The 22,659-nt window shown below is 37.8% G+C and overlaps 1 protein-coding gene across 1 annotated transcript in view; it reads right to left on the bottom strand.

The window, feature by feature from the left end:
* pappa2 (pappalysin 2) overlaps positions 1-22,659 on the bottom strand; it is a 47,557-nt gene that overhangs the window by 12,045 nt on the left and 12,853 nt on the right. Inside the window, exons 10-24 of the mRNA XM_072440943.1 lie at positions 19,300-19,482; positions 18,418-18,718; positions 17,103-17,228; positions 16,629-16,714; positions 11,638-11,834; positions 9,348-9,458; positions 8,224-8,359; positions 7,592-7,766; positions 7,205-7,270; positions 7,031-7,127; positions 6,547-6,724; positions 5,045-5,258; positions 3,886-4,054; positions 3,679-3,811; positions 2,700-2,806 (exon numbers count right to left, since the gene is read on the bottom strand). Coding sequence (XP_072297044.1) covers positions 2,700-2,806; positions 3,679-3,811; positions 3,886-4,054; positions 5,045-5,258; positions 6,547-6,724; positions 7,031-7,127; positions 7,205-7,270; positions 7,592-7,766; positions 8,224-8,359; positions 9,348-9,458; positions 11,638-11,834; positions 16,629-16,714; positions 17,103-17,228; positions 18,418-18,718; positions 19,300-19,482 — 2,279 coding nt within the window. The remainder of the gene's footprint in view (positions 1-2,699; positions 2,807-3,678; positions 3,812-3,885; positions 4,055-5,044; positions 5,259-6,546; positions 6,725-7,030; positions 7,128-7,204; positions 7,271-7,591; positions 7,767-8,223; positions 8,360-9,347; positions 9,459-11,637; positions 11,835-16,628; positions 16,715-17,102; positions 17,229-18,417; positions 18,719-19,299; positions 19,483-22,659) is intronic.

Below are 22,659 nucleotides of genomic sequence, written 5' to 3' on the forward strand. Positions count from 1 at the left end.
GCCATGATTACGGCAAAAACTTCTTAAAAGCTTTTCTTGGAAATCAGAAAAATGTGTTCTGACATAAAACTGCTAAACCTTCAATGTTTGCACGGATCAGATCATTACATTTTCTTTTTCAAGAAGATTCACAACTATTGTAAAATTGTTTTTTTTGTTTTTTTTTATAAATTGTGTGTACTTAAAGGTGGACTTTGTAACATTTTGTGCTTGGCACAATGTAGATGTTATATGGCATTAAACTTTTCTATTGCTATGGAGACAGGCAGGTGGCGCCCCCAGGGCAAATAAAAACAACATGTAAGTGAATAACTGCGACACAGAAAAGATGCACATTTAAAGCAACAACTTTCGGGCAGCAAATCATTGTCCATAGAAATAGAACGTTAAATACTTCTGAACATTCTTCACAGAGATAACTGTATGGAGCTGAGTGGCCCATAAATATGTTTTATGCCATACTGTATATTATTACAGCCAAAGTAACAACATTTCCAGGTCAACAAACTGCTCAGGTCAAGGCTCCTGCAGGGCCATTTCCATTGGCTAAAAAGGGCATAACAGAAGTAAGTGAAGACTTTATGCAAGCCAAAATGTAACTATCAGCACTATTACAAATCTTCCACTACAACCATTTTAACATTTGTAAATCATTTAACAGGTATTCCTCTACTACTTTTACAACTATGTATAGCGCTCGTGCTACTGTACCTTCGGGTCTGGGTGACCCACGGGCGTCTGTAGTAGAACGCAACGCCCCTCCCTCCATTTGTGTGTGTGTTTGTTTGTTTTATGCTTGTTTTTGTTGTTTTATGCTTAAAACATAAAGAGTAAAAAAAAAGATAAAGTGTTTTAAACCACATGCTGACTTTGAGGGTAGCACAAGGGCTACTAAAATGTTTTGATGTATGTGTCCCATCTGTGCTCATATACCACGCTGGTTAATAAAAATGTCAACAGACCATTTGCAATATCCCATAGAGATTAAAGCGCTAATTTTCATGGGATAATATAATTAGGAACAAAGATGATCATTGTAGAGTTAAATCTGGGTGAAGCACCAACTCAGAGCAGATTTGTAATTTGTTGGGTCCACATCAGACATGTTTGAACCAGGAGGGTGGGGGCCAGGGAGATTAGTGCAGTAGCCTGAGCAGCATTGAAGTTTATCCCACCAGATGTTTGCATGCATTATTCATCCTAATAGGTGTTTTTGTATAAGATTCCGAGCCCTTTTTATCATGGATCGGTTTGCCGAAAGAGCCGGTTGCACGGCAGCAAGAAAAACAACAACTGATTTTTAAACCTACTGCTACTTAGTGATTATTGAAGGGAGTAGTTTTTCCCATATCATGTTTCTTTTTGCCTAGAAATGTCAACCTGCTGGAGACAAACTGTGTTAAGCTGGAGTCTCAGATGGAAAGTTACTATGGTAGAGAGATTTAAAGGGATTTTTTTTTGTAAAATTGTTTACAAAAATGGATATCCAGACACTGATTAGTATCATGCAGAACAAATCCTATAACATTTTTAAAGTGAGGCTTACAAAATTGAACCTTTCCTGAATAGTTGTAGAGGGGTCTACATTTAGTATTTATGGTAAAACAACATAAATTTCTAAAAAATGAATAATTAAAAAAGAGTAACGTAACAAGCCTTTACTTTAGCTTCAAATTCGAGTCCAAAATGTCAGTACCGTAGCATCTTTCAAATACTTTCAATTTGCAAAATTGCTTGATTAAATAGTATTTTGGACCTATGTCCTACGCAGTAACTTTTGTATAGTATTGAAGCCAATGATAAACCGTAGACATTCTAGTAGTAGTGCGGGAAGTAGAACAGTACAGTACAGTACAGAACATTAGAAGTAAAAGCAGTAGCAGAAGTAAAAGTACTCAAAGTAGCTGTACTTTCTAAAAAAAAAACTTTTCAGAACCATCTTGTATGAAAGTATTTCATTAGGTTAAAATATTGTGCTTACTGTTGGTTTAGTTGTATTCAAATGATACTCTGATTCAGGGATAGATTATAAGATATAGGATAGATAGATTTTTTAAAATTGCATTTCTTTTTTAGAACCTCTATATGTCAGTGGTGGAAGAATTACTAAATTTAGTTACTGAAGTAATAGAACGGATACAAGAGCAAAAAATACTCAAGTAAAAGTAAAAGTTTCATATATAAAATCTACTTAAGTACAAGTTTAGCAACAGCAGTTGCACTTCGAGGCACAACTGTGATTTTGGGTGTTACAAAAATAAATTGAATTGAAGAGTTTTGACGTACCCACAGACTTTGACTTTGAAGTGTCAAATGTAGTGATTTTGAAGCTCAATTCAGATACATTTTAAACATTAATTAGTAACGTTTAGTTTAGTTCATGTAATGCATGTAGGTTTGTTTACTCAAAGCTGAAGCTCAAATTCAAAACCTTTCAGCAGAATGTCACGAATGGGAAAAACAGGAAAAGTACTTTCTACATTTCAGTCCAGTTCAAAAATGTTGTGGAGTAGAAATGACAGATTCCTCCTCTCAAATGCAGTGAAGTTCAAGTAAAAAGTATCAACTGTAAAACGTACTTAAATAAAATACAGATACCTACACATTTCACAGTGCAGTACTTTTACTTGTGTTCTTTGTTACGTTCCACCACTGCCAATAGTGATGCTAAGGACTCATTTAAACTTAACAAGTCTCACCTGGAGCTGTGTTGGCATCACCCAGTGCGGTAGTGAGTCTGCTGTTGTGCCATTGGGCAACACCACGGGGTCAAACAGCTCCGTGCAAACAGGGAGGCAAACAGCACCTGCACCGAAAAGGAAAAACAAACCACAAACACTAATTTATTCATGGACAAACTTGGAGCCACAGACCACATACCGCCTCATTGACTGTCATCAACCGCTCTCACTCCTGGCAGCCTTTGATTTAAGAGACTTCCTACTGTTTTGCAATGCGTTACTTCAAACTCACTAAGGCATTCCTCCCCGTAAAAACAAATATTTGCACCACAATATGTCAGTTCAGTTTTATTTGAGTGAAAAATCATATGTCTGTCTCATTTGCTTTTGAATTATGTAATTTGAGTTTCAGAGCACAAATGCCAAGTTACTATAGTATTAAATATGAAACAAACATTTGGTAAGGGCTAAAGCATCCAGGCAATTCTTTTGATGCTGCTCAAAGCCTCCAGGTTCAGTTATGTGTTTCGTCTGTTTTTGTCATCCAATGATTTGACATGTAATTCCATCTACAACCCGATACCAATGGCAACTACTTTCAAATACTATGTAAACCAGATAAAGACAGGTGATACCTTGCCAGTGCCCTCAATGAGATGTTCTTACTAATAGAGCTGAAGGCTTTTGAAAAATATGTAATTTAACATTACAATTTCAATGTTCAAGTTGTATTTTGAAACAAGAATAGTTTGTTTAGAGAGTGTTTTTTAAAATGTGTCCAGGAACAATCATATTTGAGAAAGGACTGAAATATGAACTGCCAAGCTAATACAAGAATTCTATACAACAGAATGTTTGTGGAGGTATAAACTACCGCAGGTTTTTTAATACGATAGGATAATTTTTTTTTGTTTACAGGGAACATGATGTTACTTAGAAAATTGATAATTGCATTCATTTAAATTGCAATTTTGAAAGTTCTTCCAGCTCTACTCACCCACAGCCGTGCCCTGGTCACAGATGTACTCCACTGAGTTGAACTCAGCTGGAGGTGGACACGATCCCTGGAGCTGGGAGCACATCGTGAACTCTGATATCCATTTTCCATCCTTGGTGCAATGAATTACACTCTGCTGATTAGAAAGGGGAATATAAGACTTTCATTTTTGGTGTATTAAATTGTTAAACACTACTTGGATCGTACATTTTCCTTTGGGTCCGGACATTGCAGTGAGCAGTAGCTGTCGTAGTAGAGGCCCTTGGTGCAGGTGTACATGCCCTGGAACACATCAGGTAACGCTGGGCAGGACACAGGCTCACACCCAGCCTCCTCCCACTGCCCCTCCTCCAGACACTCCAACTTAAAGTACTTCCTGGATACACAAAATAAGTACATGTAAATATGTAAATATTAAAGCGCTTGGTTGGTTGACTGATTGATTGATTGATTGATTGATTGATTGATTGTTCTTCACATTTACGTTTTGATATTTCTGTTTAGAGAAACTATTTTTCTTTTTTATTCCATCTCAATACTATAAATAAATACGTTTATGTGTTACAACATGGCTTCATGTGGATACTTGTGTGGAAGGCTGCAGTAAAAAGGCCTCCTTAAAGCTACCTAATTGCTGCTGTTTGATTTCACATGTTGACTTGATAAAGCATCAGAAGTTATTAAAATGTTTACACATATAATTGTAATGTAGCCTATAAAGATACACAGCTGCAAATGAATGCAAACATAAAATAGTGCACCACATTGGCAACAAGTGTAGTAAAACTATAAAACATAAAGCCTGCCATAGTAGAGTTTAATGGCCTTACTGTATGTGATAGTAAAATTGTGCTTATGTGATATTTGATACAATGTTTTCTGAAACATTTAGAGTGAGCCCAGGGGCTGTGTCTCCACTAACAGAGACCTCATCTCATTAACAAGCTTTGCTCAGTAGTAAACAGGTCTTAATGAATACAATAGGCCAGACAACGAACATAGTTAGTATCTGCACTAAGTTTAAAAACATAGAACAACACTTGTGAACTATAGTATAATTTTAAAATAATATTTTCACTGTATAAAAATGGGTGTCCACATGTCGTGTTATAATGGTCTGTTGCATAAAACACCTAAATCAAAGACACAGATTTTGTTGAGCTGCACATAATGGTGCACTTGAAAAACAAAGTGAAAGAGGGAACTTCCTTTGCTAAGAAGGGAGGCATGCACAGTAAAACACTGCACACACTTTGAAGTTGGCTCTGTTACTTCAGTGTCTGCTAATGTGCCCTGATGAATGGATTAACTCTTCCAGATGAGAAACAATGTCACACAACAATTGGATAAATGCTGTAGCACTTACCTTGGTTTGTTCTTCTTGAGGCTGCCCATCACATAATATCCTGGGCTGCACTTGTAGCGACAGACAGAGCCGATGTCGTGCCCTGAAGCAAGACACTCTCCTGTCAGCAGATGTGCATTAGGGATACTGGGAACCTCTGGGCACTCAATCTTACAGTAGGCCTCAGGAAAGGACCACAGGCCATCCTCTAGACACACCAGCCTGTCACTGTCACCTGCAGGGAAACAAGAGTCTATTACTTTATACTTGATACTTTCTACATGATGAATACACAAATCTTGGTCTAAGGGGGTGGTTTTAGTCTATTCTATTTACGTTACGGCCTTGTACAGCTGAAACAGAACAAGCTGAACGTGTTTTATGTTTGCTCAATCTACCAAATTGTAAAATAGCGCACATTTTCACATTAAATCATATTGACTTGATGGCAAAACAGTGTGTGCATTGGACATTAAAATATGTTGATGTTTCCCTCTCTGCTTTGATTAATTTCTTCCCCTGGAGTCATTCAGCTTTAGTTTTATAGTTTTGCAGTAAAGTTATAAGAAAATGGCTTCAGTGTAGCCCAAAGCTAATATTTGAGCCGGCGTGGCCCCACATGAAGTATGTGTGAATGTCAGTCTTTAAGGAAAATCATAACACACTTTTATTGGGTCTATAAAATATAATTAATCTTAATCATGGCATTGCAAGCTGTTTAAGTATTGTGTGAATCTGGTGATGCATCTGGTGCTTCTGGTGGAGGCAATCTGCTGGACTGTGAGAAAACTTATTTCAGCAAATATAGTTAGTTAAGTTCATTCTGAGCAAAATTATGTGCACTTACAATAGTCCACAATAATCAAGCTTTTATCGAAACTAACAAAAAACAATACATTTTTAGCACAAAAAGGAGTGGGAAGAACTATAACTTTTCATCTTCTACCCCTCATTACCAGTACTTCCTTTCCAAAAAAAAGATACTGCTTCTTTTTATTACATTTTTTTATTCAATATGCTGCATTGAGCATTGTTACTTGCTTACTTGAAATTAAATCTTTCTATTAAGTTATGCTCTCCTTCCCTTATAAAAAAAATTTGATTATGTTTTTGAATATTTTTTGGTGGTGTGGTCCCCTCTCTGTATTATGTGCATTGCTTTTTTTTTTGCAAGATGAAAAGTTGCTGTACTGTTTCCCCACACTTCAGCTCAATATGTAACATTTGGAAAACTAGTGAATGAAGTGTGCATAACAATGTTTTATTTAGAACCTGTTTTGTCTTATTTATTACTGATATACTTCTTGAGAATAATATATAAACATACACTGACTATGACTCTCACAAACAAAATCACAACAACAGTTGCCCTCAGAGGCAACTGTTGTTGTGATTTTGGGCCTTACAAAAATAAATTGATTTGATTTGATTTGACATTCAATTTGACAATGAGCAATTCTATTTTATCTATATACAAGCGAGATAAATGACACATCAAATGAAAGTGGTGTGATGCGCTTTACCCTGTAGTATGGCTGGAGAACCACACGTGAAAGAGCACTGTTTCCCAAAGGTAGTTCCCCAGGGGCAGCTGAAGATGGCGTGGTAAACGTGGGACTGTCCAGGAAGGCCACAGTCCACAGGTTGACACCGAACCATACGATCCCAGGAACCATGGAAACACTCCAGCTTTGCCTCTCTCTGGATACAGACAGCTTTTTAACAATACGCTGATAGGTTAGCAATAGTAATGGGTTCTACTTCAGATTCTTTTTTATTTTCAAATAATTAATTATCAAAAATGGTAGTTTACCATATGATGAAATGATAATGACATCTGGATACATACAAAAATGTTTGCATGACATTTCTGTACTTTATATATGCATGCAAAAAACATGCTTTAAATTCTTATTATGTATTTCATTCCATAAAATCTTAGAATATTACTAAAACAAAAAACAATTTCAAACCACTGTAATGTAATTTAGATTGATGAGTTTGAACCTGATAGGACAGCTCTCCTTTGCCACTGAGGAACTTAACACTGTAGCCTCGATGACACCGCACAGAGCAGCGTGATGCCTCTCCCCCTCCTGTACACCTGCACAGATACACAATATTCAGACTTCACTGTGGTTGGATGTTTGATGAGGCACTTATTGGAGACAAAGATCCTACCTGACAAAGCCATGGTCTATCTGTGGTGGACTGCAGCTGTCCAACTGACATGGCTGCCTCAAACAACTGTGGGAGAAATAAGTAATGAAACCAATAACATGGGGGAGGGAAATAAAACATCCTTAGACAATCAAGACAAAGTGTGTCCAAGCCTGGTTTATGCCTCAGAAGTGCGTCAGACTCACTACTAACTCCAGATTACTAAAGACAAGTCTGTTAAACTTAGATTAGCTTTCTAAAATCAGTCTTTTTAAAGTGAGGCTTTCAAAAAACTTGGCCTTTAATGAATTACATTTTGTGTGTCAGTGTGTGTTCTCTTCATACAGGTGCACTGTGCATGTGCAAAGGGAGAGGTAGCTGTGGGGAAGCCCACCCTGTGATGCGCACCCAGTCAGGGCGAAGGTGCTGAAGTGGCAGGAGGTCCTCAGAGCCACGCCTGCCACGGCCACCGAAGGAGACGAGAGCAGCAAGACCACAGCCGACGTGAGGAAGAAGGGACGAGAGAGGTCGTGGGTCACATTCACCACCAGGGGGTTGTGATGGCACGACAGGTCATAAGAGCCTAATAAAAAACAAAGTATAATGTTAGCGAGAACTCAGCTCTTAACTGTCAATATTACACTGCTCATCAGCCCTATGTCCACCCCATAGTCTCCCTTAAGTCCACAAGTGTCATTAAGATAATGGTGCACTCACACTGGCACATTCAACAAATCAAACCTGATCAGGACTAATCAAGGACTAGAACAGGACCAAACTAAGCCTACATCAGGACTAAAATGAGTTACATTTAGGACTAAATAACAACAAGTGAGATCAAACATTGTACTTATCAAACAATGCACAAATAATGATCCAAAGAAGAGTTTTGGTTTGTGGCATTTCAATCCCATTACTGATAGCTAATACTGAAATTAGCTTGTGTTACTTTATCTTACTGACTCTTACGTTCACTTTGTGTCACGGCTCACAGTATTCAAAATGATTTAAGCTGCAGTACTGATTCAACTGTAATGTACCCAGCGAGTGGTTCTTCCCAGTTGTATCTGACAGGAGAATCGCTGCTGTTCTTCGACACTGCTCCCCGGACCATGAACCGTCTGAGGCCAGGTACACCATGACTGAAGCCGCTACACCAGGATGAGAAAATCCCACCTGAGATAAATGCACAATGAACTGGAATAAAGTCTGGCGGTAATGCAACACTCGGATGCCAACCGCCATAAAACAACAACAACAACAACAACAACAACATGCACAATGAACAAATAATAATTAGTATGCATCATGTTACTTAGATTTAATTTAAATGTTGTCAATAAAAGGAAAAAGCCCCAGAGATGGGCCCCAGATAGAAGTTGTTTAAATAGAAGCATTTTATAAAGACGTAAAATTCATCAACCACCTCGGACTGTATATTCCCTCCCCTCTTACCAATACTAAAACAATAAGATTCTACATACATAAAAATTTATTTAACTTGTCTTTCTTTGCAGGGTTTAATCACCAAGGTTCATAGTTTTTAGACGTATAACTTGCACCGTTTTGGTATTTCCTTTCTCTACATGCAAACATGTCGATGGACGAGTGATCTAACCACTGAGCCACCGCTTCATTTGTGACGAGTTACTTGTGGATATAATTTGTGTCATACAAATAGGTTGTCCATAATTGTATGAAATGGAAAGTTGACTAAAACTGTGGATATGTATTATAATAAGGGCTTGGTAATCCCAAACATGACAGACAAGAATCAGTCACATCAACAGCTACCCAACACTCTCCGGACCCGCTGAGCTCAGTGTGGGAAGAGTGGTCGTGGAAAAAATGAATGATAGCAACAGTGCTCAAAACACACAAACCAAACAAAAACCCAGAGTGGAAAAGACTTCTTAAGAAGCAATAATACAGAGTTTATTTGAAAACACTGTTACTGTTAATATGTTTTTAAAAACTTTTAGTATTGTTACTACTATGAACAATCCGCTTGTATTTTCAGTTGTCATTCATTTGATTGCAATTTTGAATAAATGGACCATGATAATTGAAGACTCTTATATTCAGAAGGATTAGTCTCAAACCTTCAAAACAACACAAATTATTAATACATGAAAATGTTTGTAAAAATGGAAAAAGTCTTTACCTTGAGCCAGTAAGAGTGTTCCAGGTCGTTACTGTCGCCCTGAGCAGTGCAGGGGAACCAGGCTCCAGTGGGAGGTCTGTCAACCAGGTCCAGGTGCTGAGATCTGCACAGCTGCATACAAATCTTATTAATATAGCATATTTTACACTTTTTAACTAAACCACTTTATTCAAACAACAACAAAAAATATAAATGCTCTATTTAATCTTACCTGTCCTGAACCAATAAAATCAGTCAAAGTGAATACAAGCAAAAGCATAAAACAGCAATACATTTTATAATAACCTTAACCTTAATTATTATTCATAATGAATGAAGTCTTTGTTTATGCTTTTTAAAGCTTATGAAAGTGCTTTTTTAAAAAGTGCTACTCAAATGAAAATAAAAAACATGAATACCACCATACAAGAACACTGTATGAAATGAGATTCAGAATCTGTGGCTGTATTCACACTTGTCCTGCTTTTGTCCTTGTTAAGGGCACTGCACTGACACTGCAGCGTCAAAGCATCCAGTTTACCAGGGGGTAACATTGTGGACTTTGTGGGACCTGTCGGACTGGGAATAACAGTGCAAATGTCTGGCGAAGTATTAAATGTAACTGTGCTCACTGTATTTTGGAGAGATGTGTAGTCTAACCTGTCATATGTACTAACAGAGATTACACCTATGCATTTCATTATCTGGAAGAAGGACCAAAACAACAGCCACACCGTGAAATACAATGATTCCTCCACCTGTGCGCTGGACGCCTCGGACGCGCATCAGCCTTCAAATGTATAGGCGTATCCGGCGCAAATTTGGACACCGCGGTCTGAACGCACCCTTAGAGTCCAGTTTAGTCCAGAGTCTTGATACTATTCTACCTTGACTAGACCTGGATCTGGGTGGTTATGGATTTAGTCAATGTTTAGTTGTAAAAACAAGATCTTAATCCTATTATTTTCTTTCTTTGAGTGTCATTTTCACAGTGGTATAAGGTTATTACAAAAACAGTAGCTTTCAATTATCATTTTCGATCCTCTGATACAGAGAGGGCATTTACCCTGCAACTGGTTCTACCAAACACATTATTATAATTTCTTGGGAGTACCCGTGTTGAAGAAGGATTGAGTATCATTTATGATTCTGTCAGTCGTGCTCGTTCCTGAAATTGTAAATAGAAATGACTGGTTTAGGATTAGTTGGAAGTCCATGATAAGATGTTTTTACTGAAAGTTCTGCCAGACTGTCCTTCAACTTTATGAGCTGGGCTTTTCTTCTTCCTTCGTGGCTCAGCCGCCAGTCAGACATAATTTACTTCACAAAATCAAAATGCACTCCAAAATCTGAACTGTCTTTACAGATTTAGCAAAAATGTGTTCAGTATAGAAAACAAAAAAAACTTTTGTTCATGAGAATTATGTTCAATGAGACTTCAGTAATTTAAGATCCACTCAAATTCAGTTGATTGGTCCCAAATGCTTTGAGCAAGCTATATGATTAAGAGTTACAATAATGTTTATACTGTAAACAATGTAGCTTGGTCTAAGTAAATGCAAATCACATTATCTTTCACACTATAGAAGAATGTAGGTGTAATCCCTCATTTGTCCAGGAGTGTTCCAGCGTAGTGTATCATCTGGACATGATTTTGAAATTCAAGACGTCTCGACTTTCATCTTAGAAGAACATTAGAAGAATGTTATGTGGTGCTGTATGACACGACATGTGGTCTATATATTTGTTGTACACATTACCCATAATAGGTTTTATCCATAAAAATTACAGGGGATTTGTGATCACCAATTCCTGTGGTGCTTTGGTGCCAGGTATTCTGTACTTGGATGATGTTGATGTTGTTGAGATTGTAGCAAGAACATATTGTCCAGGATATTGTTACTGGGCACACAATTGCCCTTGAGCCGTTATCCAGTAAAATGCTTTTGATTTTTTGAACATTACTATCTTTATGACCGCCTGAGTAAAGTATTCCATTGTATAATGTAATAGTGATTTATGTTTCTTAGGTAATTGTATTACATTTTGTTCATTGTAGGTCTGCAACAAACAATTATTTTGCTTAATTGACAGTTTTTATTTTTATAAAATGTTCATGGGGTCAATTTTTAGTCCGTACACATTTCAAAGAACTGCAAGTAAGCACAAAGCAATGGGCTGGGGTATGAGAAGTACATTCACACTTCAAATGCAGAAAAGGATCACTCAGACATGTATGAATCAATCAAAGTACAACTCCAAGTAAACTAATATTGAGAAAAACCCATGGTAAGCCAAAACGTTTGATTACCTTGTTAAGCTCAGGCTCCCCAGTGACAGCCCGAGCAGGGCACTTGTGGAGGTCCTGGTGGGAGGCGGTAGCAGTCGATGCCCACTGGTCATTGAAGCCTAAAGGAGTGAAGTATCCACAGTCCTGTACACTAGAGCCACGCTCAAACTCCTCACAGATGCCATCTCCGTCAAAAACATAGCACTGACTGGGTTCTCCTTCAAAAATAAAAACAAACGTGGATTTAAGAGAGTGAAGTTTGATTCTTTATCTGGCACAATGTAAAGTGAGAAAACATTGTCTGACTCCAATCCAAATCTATTGTCTGAAGGCAAATCAATCGTGTATTTTCATTGGCGCTTTTAACATTAGCTGAACTGAATAAGCCATATTTGTGATATTAATAGTCTGAGGGGGAAATGTGGGATTTGGCGTGATAGATCCCACACAGGGCGCCACAATATTTACAGTGACCAGGTGAAAAGTGAATCATCATGTGTAAAAGATAAATGCTCAGAGTTCAAATAGCTCCAAAGCCACATATTTTCAGACACGCACATGAAATTCTGGGTCCAGCAATACAATTAGCTTCTGGAATGACTAATGATCCAATCTGGACTGTTGAAAAGACCTCCCAGCAATATTTGGTTTGCCTTTGACCCAGGGGTCTAACTCTTGAGGATTATGGATTCAAAATTCTAGCTGAAGTATTTAGATAATATTCACCCAAACACTTTTCACTCAAGTAGTTGGGCAAGTATTGTATTCATCTATTGTATTCAAAAGCAAATACAGCTACAAATACAGAAAGCAAAGATTACATAGTACTACAGTTACCTTAAAATGTGCATGTAAACAAAAGCATAACAGTTTACACCTCAGACAAATCCATAATGACGAGAGAGGCTTTGTGGTTACCACTTCCTGCATTGCTTTGGTGTCAGGGAGATTGGACTTGGAGAAATGCTTATGTAGTTGAGAATAAAGCAGGAACATAATGTTTACTAAAGGGCTTTACATTTGCACCTGATTTGCTAACTTTGCACTGATAATAGTCGGCCCTGTGTGAGTCTGTCAAAACCAGAGTGAAAGTATAGTACAGTACGACAGTCCGTAATGCAACAAATATTCATCTAATCCTCCTGTGTTGTTTTCAATAACATCTGGACATCTGCAAGACAGACACAGTCATGTCTTTCACAACTTAAATTAATTTGTGATCAAGGCAGATAAGCTGGGGAACAGTGAAATTGGTAAAAACAACAAAACAATGAAATAGCTCATACCCAACTTATTTTTTTATTATGTTATATGGTACAATCAAGATTAGATTTATCTTTCGAAGCAAAGAATATTTCTCCTTTAACAGTAAAACTGTTTTAATGTGAAAAACAGTCTGAGTGCTGCCAGTTGGGAAAAGTAAGGGTTACAAGAGAGTAATGTGGTTAGGAAACCCAAACAAATATTCTGTTCTATTTCCATGACTAAGACCAACAATTGAATAATTGGATCTAAGTGTTCCAATTTGTAAAAGCTGTTTTTGCCAAATTGTTTTCCTGACTAGTCATAATGTCTTTTGTTGTGAAACAAGAGATGTTATGGTCTCACTCACGGCAAGGATAGACCTGCTGAAAGACAGGAAACTCACTCCGCTTCCGAGTATAACATATTTTTTTATTTAAATAGCGTTGAAATTATTAAGAATTCTTGGATTACTTAAACCAAAAGGTTATTACAAGTATATCATAATATATATTACAACAAACCCCTCACGATGTTCAATGTAGTAAACCACACACTGTGTGGTTTATATTATAGGAGGGGACTATGGTCTTGGTTGGACTATTACAGTGTTACAACATGTGTCATTAGATTTATTGTTTACACACAACAACTTTTATGGACACCATTCTCTAGCTGAGCACAGGCAGCTGCAGAAAGAACCATGCATTATGTCTTTACAAAAAAGAGTCTTTATTTAATGTAGGCCCAAATTGACCTAGTCTGAAATCTCATTCAAAAATATCCAATTGCAGATTTATTGTTGCTGTTATTAATGCAATACTGTTGCACAGCAGTGCAAAACTCAAAGTTATTTAATGTATCCCTGGTTCTTCAGTGAGGTGTTTCACAATGGGAATTGCATTGGGCGTCCATGGATGGTCACCCCAAGGCATTTTATATTTCTGTCGCAATCCACTCAGTTTGCAAACTCAGCTCAGGTTGGCAGGGGCGGCTTGACACATACAGGGGCTGGGGCGTTATAGGGGAACCACTGAAAAACTGCCAGACTCATATTAAATACATTTTCTACAGTCATCCCCCAGGCTGTGTAGACAAGCATCTCATGCTTAAAAATATTATTGTCTCAGTGTTTAACCTCTTGGCTGCACATATTGCACATTCAGACACATGTAAAAAACACTTTAAATCAATTCAAACTTCAAATCCAAATCTTAAATAATAATAAATAATTACATTGCCGTAAAAAGATCAACACAGTCAAAATAGGTAACACATTTAAAATGTATTGGTTTCAGGATCAAAACAGAAATTCCTGCCACCGCAGTGTAAAGGGATTCAAATTGTATCCGGGGGCTGTAAAAATGCAAAAATTGTGCATTGAACAAGAACAGATATGCTAGTGAATGGTATCAAAAGTGAAGATTCCATGAAAAAGACGGCTTGATTAAAAATCAATTAACATGGGGCCAATGGGAGCCCGACGACAAAAAAGTGACACTCAAAATATGACGCTCACTCTAAAAAATAGTTCATGTGAAGACATGTAAAGAATGATATTATGACCAACCCCTAAATCAGACAGGAAGTCGGCTCTATTGGATCAAACAGGGCAATGACAAAAGTGCATTTTGTTATACTTTTGGTATCTCCTCCTACAGTTTTCATTGAAAACACTTCAAATTTGGCCACAAGATACAAAACCCACGAGTAAGGCAATGTTATGAATTTGAAGCTGATACGCCTTTGAATATGGTCATTGTAAATTTTAAACAAAATCAAATTTAATTTAAAAATAATTTACGTTTCTTAAAATTTTGTTTATTTGTTTTAATATTATTGGAGCATTTGTGAACATTTCCAAGCTGAACCGCAATGATAAGCAAATGTAGAGGCTAGCTAATAAAATGGTTCTCTAGAGCCCTCTCCAAATTTGATATTTAAAAAGTCATAATAGTCCATCTATTTGTCATAGACAATTGAAAACATTTTTATAAGGGTTCATTTGTGACTTGGCACAATGTGACAAAATTACATGACTCTAGCTCGAGTTTTTAGAGTTGTTATTATTATTATTTTGTTATATTTTCTCCCACAACCCACCCAAATTTTGATCCCCTGAATGTTAACAAAAACAAAACAAAAATTCACCTAAGATTCAGTATCGGGGACAATGTTGATTTTTGGTGTCTAAAAAAATGTACGGCGCAAAATAACTCACTAGCACCACCTAAAATTTCCAAATACATTTGACTTATGAAAATTGGTGCAGACTCTTTCAAGTAAATATTATATTATGACCCCACTCTAAACCCCCTGATTTTTGATAGAATTCCAAATGTGGGCGAGCTCGTGTGTGAAAAACTTGCGTAGCTCTGGCATGAGATGTCCTATTTTCCGGGCTCAGATATATGTTTTGTGCAAAATGATGAGCTGAATGCAATAATATATAATATATATAGCTATATTTTACACAGGCTCTACAGCGACTCCTTGAACATTGAATTAAGTCAAAAAGTTTACATTGACGTAGACAAATCAAAATTGACACAGACATCCTTTTTGCCATTTTGAACAAAAAAGCCAATGACGGCATACCTCTATCTGCAAGCATGTTACCGTGGCAACCTAACAAAATATTGCCATAGAATTACATCCGTTCTGGCTTACAAGCATTTTGAATGGGATGAAAATATTTACTTTGACTTGGATAAATTAAATTTGGCACATACATACTTCACAACCCCAGCTAAGATACAAAGTGTTCATTGACATACGAGAAACATGAACAACAGGAGTCTACAGGAATGGATGCAGTTTTGGGGCTTCGGACGAAGAGGGCTGTTGGCTCCTGGGCCTCGATACCCTTATCTAAGAGATAAATTAGAATAATAATTAGAAGAGGGTTGGAGGGAAGTCACAAACGCTGATGTGTGTGACCTAGATGCCTAAATAGCGTAGCTCCCGAACTTAAGATAACAAACTTATCTTCATTTCTGGCCATTCTAAACAAAAAAGCCAATGACGGCATACCTCTACCTGCAAGCATGTTACCGTGGCAACCCGATAAACACTACCATAGACTTACATGCGTTTTGGTTTACAGGCATTTTGAATAGGATGAAAACATTTTCTTTCTTAACAGTTAAAAGAGTAAGCTGATGGGATCAGGCATTGGCAGGCAGGTATGGCCAAATCAATCAAATAATTTGTCTTCAATTCAATTGTTTTTGTAAGCTCTGTGGCTCTGAACAAAGTAGAGAAAGATTAGGCAATAATGGCATGTATATAATGACTTGAGGGGACTTGTACTAAAAACAGTGTCTTGACTTGACTTGACTTACTTGACAAAGAGCTATGACTCGACTTGACCCTCGTGACCTGGTGACTGGCACATACAGTAAGTGACTTACTCCCTCCTCTGCTATTATTCATAAATACGTTATAAAGTCTTCAATAGCGACTTTCAATTTGACTTTGAAACAACTCCAACAGTGGAAATGATAGACGGATACCTGTGAAATGTACTTTTGGAGGACAGGGATGACACCAACTATCAAGGATTGGACTGAACTTGATAACTTTGGACATACAATATCAAATGGAAAAGACTAACTTTCAATAAATTTGAAATTGGACAAATTTCCCTAACACACGGACAAAGGGCACATTTATAAAAGGGGGTAAATTCTAGATTGAATGGTCTCGTTCCCAGCTATTGTGTTTTTTTAATCAATTTGTGCTAAAAAATACTCTTTACTTCTCCTTACCATTACAGTTGAAGCCCCTCTCTTTGTGGCATTTCTTGGAGCAGCCATCTCCATCCAGCAGATTACTGTCATCACATTCCTCAAACCTATAGATCAGAGCCATCAGCATTGCCTTGGTTTTACACAGACAGAAGTATTAAGCCCCATCCACACATTCAGTCTAACCTGGGAATTTACCAGTCATTTTGCCAGAACAGGGACATGTGTGAATAAAGCCTGATTTCCCTGCATTTTGATCCTGCATTTTCACAGGTAAAGACCTAGCAAAATTGTCGGGACTAATAATGTGTGAAAACAGCCCAAAAATTGCCAATACAACTGTTTCTTTCGTTACAAGCGTGGTTTCATAGATTACCCTCCGCTGTTAAGTTCCAAATGTCAGGCTGCGGGGGTCAGTGTCAGCCTGGTTATTTGTTCCTGTTAATTGACTGAATGATGTGTGAATGGGCTTTAGTAACATTATATTGTACTGACTCCTGTATGAAGCCATCTCCGCAGTGAGGCTGTCCGTGGATGTACAGCAGTGAAGGAGATTCGTCGCTCACATTGTCAGCTTCCACGTGGACTGTGTACTTATAATGGACATCAAGCTGTACTGAGCTGGAGAAAAGAAACATTTTTTGAATTAATAATCAATGCATTTCTTTAGTATGACAAAAAATATAACAGCAAAATAAATTGTGAACTTTATGCTAAGAAAAAGTTGCAATTAGCAAATAAATCCTTGCTATCTTTTTGTTATCTTTCATAAGTGGGAGGACATGAATAACACTGTCGGACTCCGGTCCCTTCCCTCGTGTACCAACCCCTCGTCTCCGAGTTTGTCTAACCCGAAAAACAAGTACTAGTACATGTACTAGTAGCACCACTACACAGAATATCAAAGTACACAAAATTAAATGTATACATTACGTTGCCTTGTTATGTTAAATTATTGTATATATTTTTGCATGTAATAAATAAATAAATGCATCTCATAATATATTTATCTTAAAATTCAAAGAACAGATTGTGCCAATATAAAGCAGTTCTATGGAATTATGAACAAAGGGAGGATTAAATGTCACTGTACATCTACAACCAACCAATCAACATATCTCTCAGGATTATTGCAACAAAACCCGGCCTGTGCCCAAACTGCTTTGGTCTGTAACCTTGCAGTATCCAGTGACCTGACAGCCATAAAGCAGGATGTCCTGGTTCTATGTATTTCTGAGTCAGGTTGCTGCCTGTAAATCCCTGTATAAATATTTGATATGATATTATGAAAAAGAACATATTTATTTCTCTCAAACAGAAACAATGCAGAAATTATTGATTTAACTTGTTTCCGATTGCCCAGATAGTGTGTTTGGCAATTGTTTCACATTTCAATAGCTGTTTTTTAACCTCATCTTCCTTTATAGAAGCAGTTATACCTCATATATAATTCATCATATTGCATTACCAAATTCACATTTTGTTATTTTTTTTTTAAATCTTTTACATTTACAATCCAAATTATTGAAACTAAAAGTTTATTTACTGTGCTAGACTGGGAACAACTGAGCTAATATATTGTGACATTGCTTATTGATTTGGCAAAGGTTGAATGTAGTGGTTGTCTTCTGTTTGAATATTTTTTTGGTCCTGTATTGATATGTTTGAAATTAGGTTTTAAAAGGGCAATGTATTTTGCTTTATTTGTGTCAGCTCAAATGTAGATCTTGCCTGTCCTTGTTTCTCAATGAATTTAAAAAACAACATATAATTTAAAAGCAGGTCAATTAAATGTATTATACACACCAACCTGTCAGTAAAAGTCTGCTGTCTCTGAGCAGGTGGCTCTCTGGTGAAAGAGGGCTGTCTATGAACCCTGTAAAGCAGAGGCTTGCACCCAGAGCACAGTGCACTGGCCGAACCTGAGGACAACATGGCTGCATCGATCTCCAGTTTCTCATCAAACGTGGTGAGTCTGATGGCCTCCACTGTGTTGTTGTTTGTGCTGAGGCGCAGAGTTAGAGGCATGTCACAGAACACATGCTGAGGGCCCAGGTGGATGACCCCTCCTCGCTCTGTGATCAGCTCAATGTCGGCTATCGCAGGGTTGTCTGACAAATGGAGAGCAGGTTTACTGTCAAACATTCAGTTGTATTATACAAGTATTAGTGGTTAATAATGAGCAATTTAGTTATAGGCTAAATGTACTAACCATTAATATTCCTGAGTGCCCCTAAAATAGCTGATGATTAATTTAGGTATTTTGGCATATGTAGGTCTGTAAGACTGAACCCTCTAAATTTTCCTTTGGACTAACTCCATTTTGTGATAACTTTGACTATTAAAAATGTGGAGGGTCTGCCGTCTGCATGGAGAAGTTTTTGCTTTGCCTTAAATGTATCAGGTGACGCTACCAGGCAAAGTTACATGTCTGATCTGTGGAGAGGGAACCCAACTCACAGTAAGAGTGGATGTTAAAAGACTTTTCTCAGCAGTAAAATACCTGTGAATGTGAAATAAACTATACATTTAATAACATACTGAGGGACATTCCAGGCAAAGCAACACCATCACCATGGAAACAATCAGGTGGCATATACCCTCCGTGAGAAAAGATATTTTTTTTACAATTATAAATTAATTAACCAGTACACAATAATTCTTGACATGTGTATTTTTAAATTAAGCTTACTTGTGGAGATGTAGGTGACCCAGAGTGTGAGGCCGTGAGGTACTACAGGGTGAAGGAAGTCCAGGGTGAGCGTGCACTGCTCTGTCTCGGGACACGGGGACGTGATGTTGGTGTCATAGAGGCTCACGTCCGGGCTCCAGGCCTGCAGGCTGGGCTCACAAGGCTGCTCCACGTCAGGAGGGCCTGCGGGGGCACACAGTGATCACATGTTTCATTAGTCAAAAAGCAGAAGACAGTTTTACTTTTGACCAATCCGTAATGGTTTCATTATTTCCAATTATTACAAGGAAATACAATAAACATAGTGACATTATCAGGCATTTTCCAAAATAAATAATGTTTTATAGGTACATATATTTTGCGTAAACTTCATAGGATATTTAAGCTAGTGTCTTTAAACGTGCACTAAGTAACTTTTCTGTTGTAGGGTCCACCACCTGCTTGTCTCCATGGAGATATTATTAGTTTGCCTGGAATGTTCCACAATATGGTATTAAACATCTATTTCTATGGAAAAAACCATTTTTCAACCATAAAATACCTGTAAGTGTGCACCTATAAAAAAAAAAACTGAATTTAAAACTGTTTTTGAAGATGATTTACATAAAAGATGCTCTAATTATAATCGCATATATTTCAACGAGTTTAGAGTTTTGATTAAACTACAATCATATGTTTATTGTTTTATTCAATTTAATTCATTCATCATTGTATTCTATATCCTATTTCTAGTACAACATTTACTAAGGGATCATCTCAAAATGGGTTGAAGCTGAAAAGACTTAATATTTTTCGTCTGGGGGGGGCGGCAAGTGCGCGGAGTACGCGGGTGCGTACGGGGGAGCACGGCACGGCAAGGGGCGGCCGTCGCCAACGCGGCTGTTGCAGAAAAGTTGGAAAAGGTTTTTTGCGGCAAGACGCAGCAAATGATCAAGAGATTTGGCTCTAGTAACGTGCTACGCACTGACCGGAAGAAGGAAACAAAATAAACCCCACATGAGGTTTCGGCCAATCACAGAAGACGTGAGATTCTCACTGAGACGAAAGCACGTGTTCTGCTTCTGTCATTCTGACATGTCTAAGGTCTAAATGCAGGCAATTGACAATTACAAGTTTTGACAAGAAACATTAGTTTCTCACTCTCTCATCCTCTTTAGACTATCTCAATGTGGTCATCTCACAGTTTCAGTTGAATGGGACAGTCCCCTAGGGCCCCGTGACCATGTGGATTAAGTAAACAAACATGCGCGAAAGGTGACATTATTTGGAGAGTTCATAACTTCTAAATATAAACTTACCAAAGGATGTTCAGGGATGTTCACTAGAGGTGAGCAGGGTCTATCAAACTACTATCGTTTTATCAACGCGTAAAATTTTATGTGAAGCCAGTCTTAAGTCTTTTGGGGGGGAGGGGGTCCAGAGAGAGATGAAAAAAATTAAGTCTTTTCAGCTTCAACCCATTTTGAGATGGTCCCTAAAATCATATAACAGGTCTTTCTTGATCAATCATACAGGCCAGTTTTCTGTATTGGGATTTTCAAGGATGTAATCTTTTTGCAAAAGTTCAAAATGATGCATGGTTTGTGGTACACGTTTCCTCTGGATTTGTTACTCCACAATGCAAAACTAAAAGTTGAAACGGTTGTAATAAATAAATGTGGGAAATGGGAAGTACAGAACAGTTTCTACACATCAAAACAGCCAACTTTCCGTGTCACCCTGCCTTCGTGATTGTATAATTAATGTACACATATTTTGGCTGACTGAGCGGCTCTGTGCATTATCATGTGTGAAAGTGTGCGTGGAGTGGAGAGCGCGGGGAAACCAGCAGACAGCCTGTCTGCCCCTGTGTGTGCGCGTCCCTGTTTAGAATAAGTCGGTAATTGACTCTTTATCATCATTACGATCCCACAGCCAAAGAGCGGGACTCGTAATCCCCCTGGTCCTCCGGCCGCTTGTTTTCAAAGGAGAAATTCCAGCAGAGGATTTCCACATATTTGGATCGAGTTTCCACGGAAGCAACGGAAAGTGTTATTGTACAGTCATTCTTTCGATTTGTTTTTGTCACATTGCTTAATATAATTCCCTTTACCATTTGTATACAGGGTTTTCTTGCAACATGTCAAAGAGCAAAAATGATTAGAATAACCAGGACCACATGTTCGCACCATTACATTCTATGGTGTGTTGTTTATGGAACTTGAACAGCACCCAAACATTACAGAGTCAACGCTTAGATGACTAATAATCCTTATTCTCACTTCGACCAAAGCAGAGACACAGATCTGTGGCTCGCAGCAATTACCATTTAATGATTTTCGTCTTTTTCCTTTTCCAGGAGCTATTAGGCTTGCACGCACCTGAAATTTATAGGGAGGTGAGGTGTGCACCTCCTACTGTTTGTTGTACAGTAAACAACAAACAGTAGTGGAAGTTTAACCAAACATTTCATTAATAATTGCAGCGGGAAACCTTCAAATTACTCAGGTTCATATGCAGTATTTAGATCAGGGTTAGGACTGCAGCTATCGATTATTTCAGTAACCTTTTGATTATTTTCTTCAATTAATCGAGTAATTGGTTAATTTTTTTGTACATTCGTAAACTATTTAAAAACATATTAAATCATATTTTAAATAAACGTTATAGTTTATAGTAATAAAAAAACAACAAATAAAGATTTTCTGCTTAAAATAACAAAACACATAAGTATGTCCCCAAAAGAGCAACATTTCACTTCCAAACTGTTCTGTTTGTAGAACTGATGAACTTTGTAAACAGTTACAGTAGCCTTAAAATAAGAAACTTGTTTGTAAAACGTTATGTTGAGTGAGACCAGTGATGCCTGGTGTTTTGAACTGTAACTCTGCATTTTGCATTTTGTCATTTTGCAGCATTAGTTCTGTGTGCCGTTCACTTAAAGCCTCTGTGTCTTCGCCCCATCATTGCAGACTTTCTGTTTCATAATCATGGTCTTCCGTGCTGTTTCCATGGAGGTATTGGCTGTTTCAAAGCACAACAGAGGAGAGAGCGGCATATTTTAAACTTACAAGTGTGACTGGGAAGCAGAGTGTGAAAGAGCACAGAGGACCGCGATTATGAAACAGAAAGCCTGTGATGACGGGGTGAAGACATGGAGGCTAAAGTGAACGGCACACGGTGCTAATGCTGCACAATATTTTCAGAGTTAGAGCTCAAAACACAGTGCTCTTCCCAGTCACACTTGTGCGTTTGAAACACACCGCTCTCTCCTCTGTAGTGCTTTAGTTGCTACAGGTCCAGAACAAGCTCTGTGTGAAACAAAAGCGCCACAAGTCGTTCCGTGCTCCACACGCAACAGATTCACATGTTTTTAATTAA

The sequence above is a fragment of the Eucyclogobius newberryi genome, unplaced genomic scaffold (genome assembly GCF_026437365.1).
Source record: "Eucyclogobius newberryi isolate DKJ021-1_F unplaced genomic scaffold, fEucNew1.0.hap1 SCAF_12, whole genome shotgun sequence".
Lineage (NCBI taxonomy): Eukaryota > Metazoa > Chordata > Actinopteri > Gobiiformes > Gobiidae > Eucyclogobius > Eucyclogobius newberryi.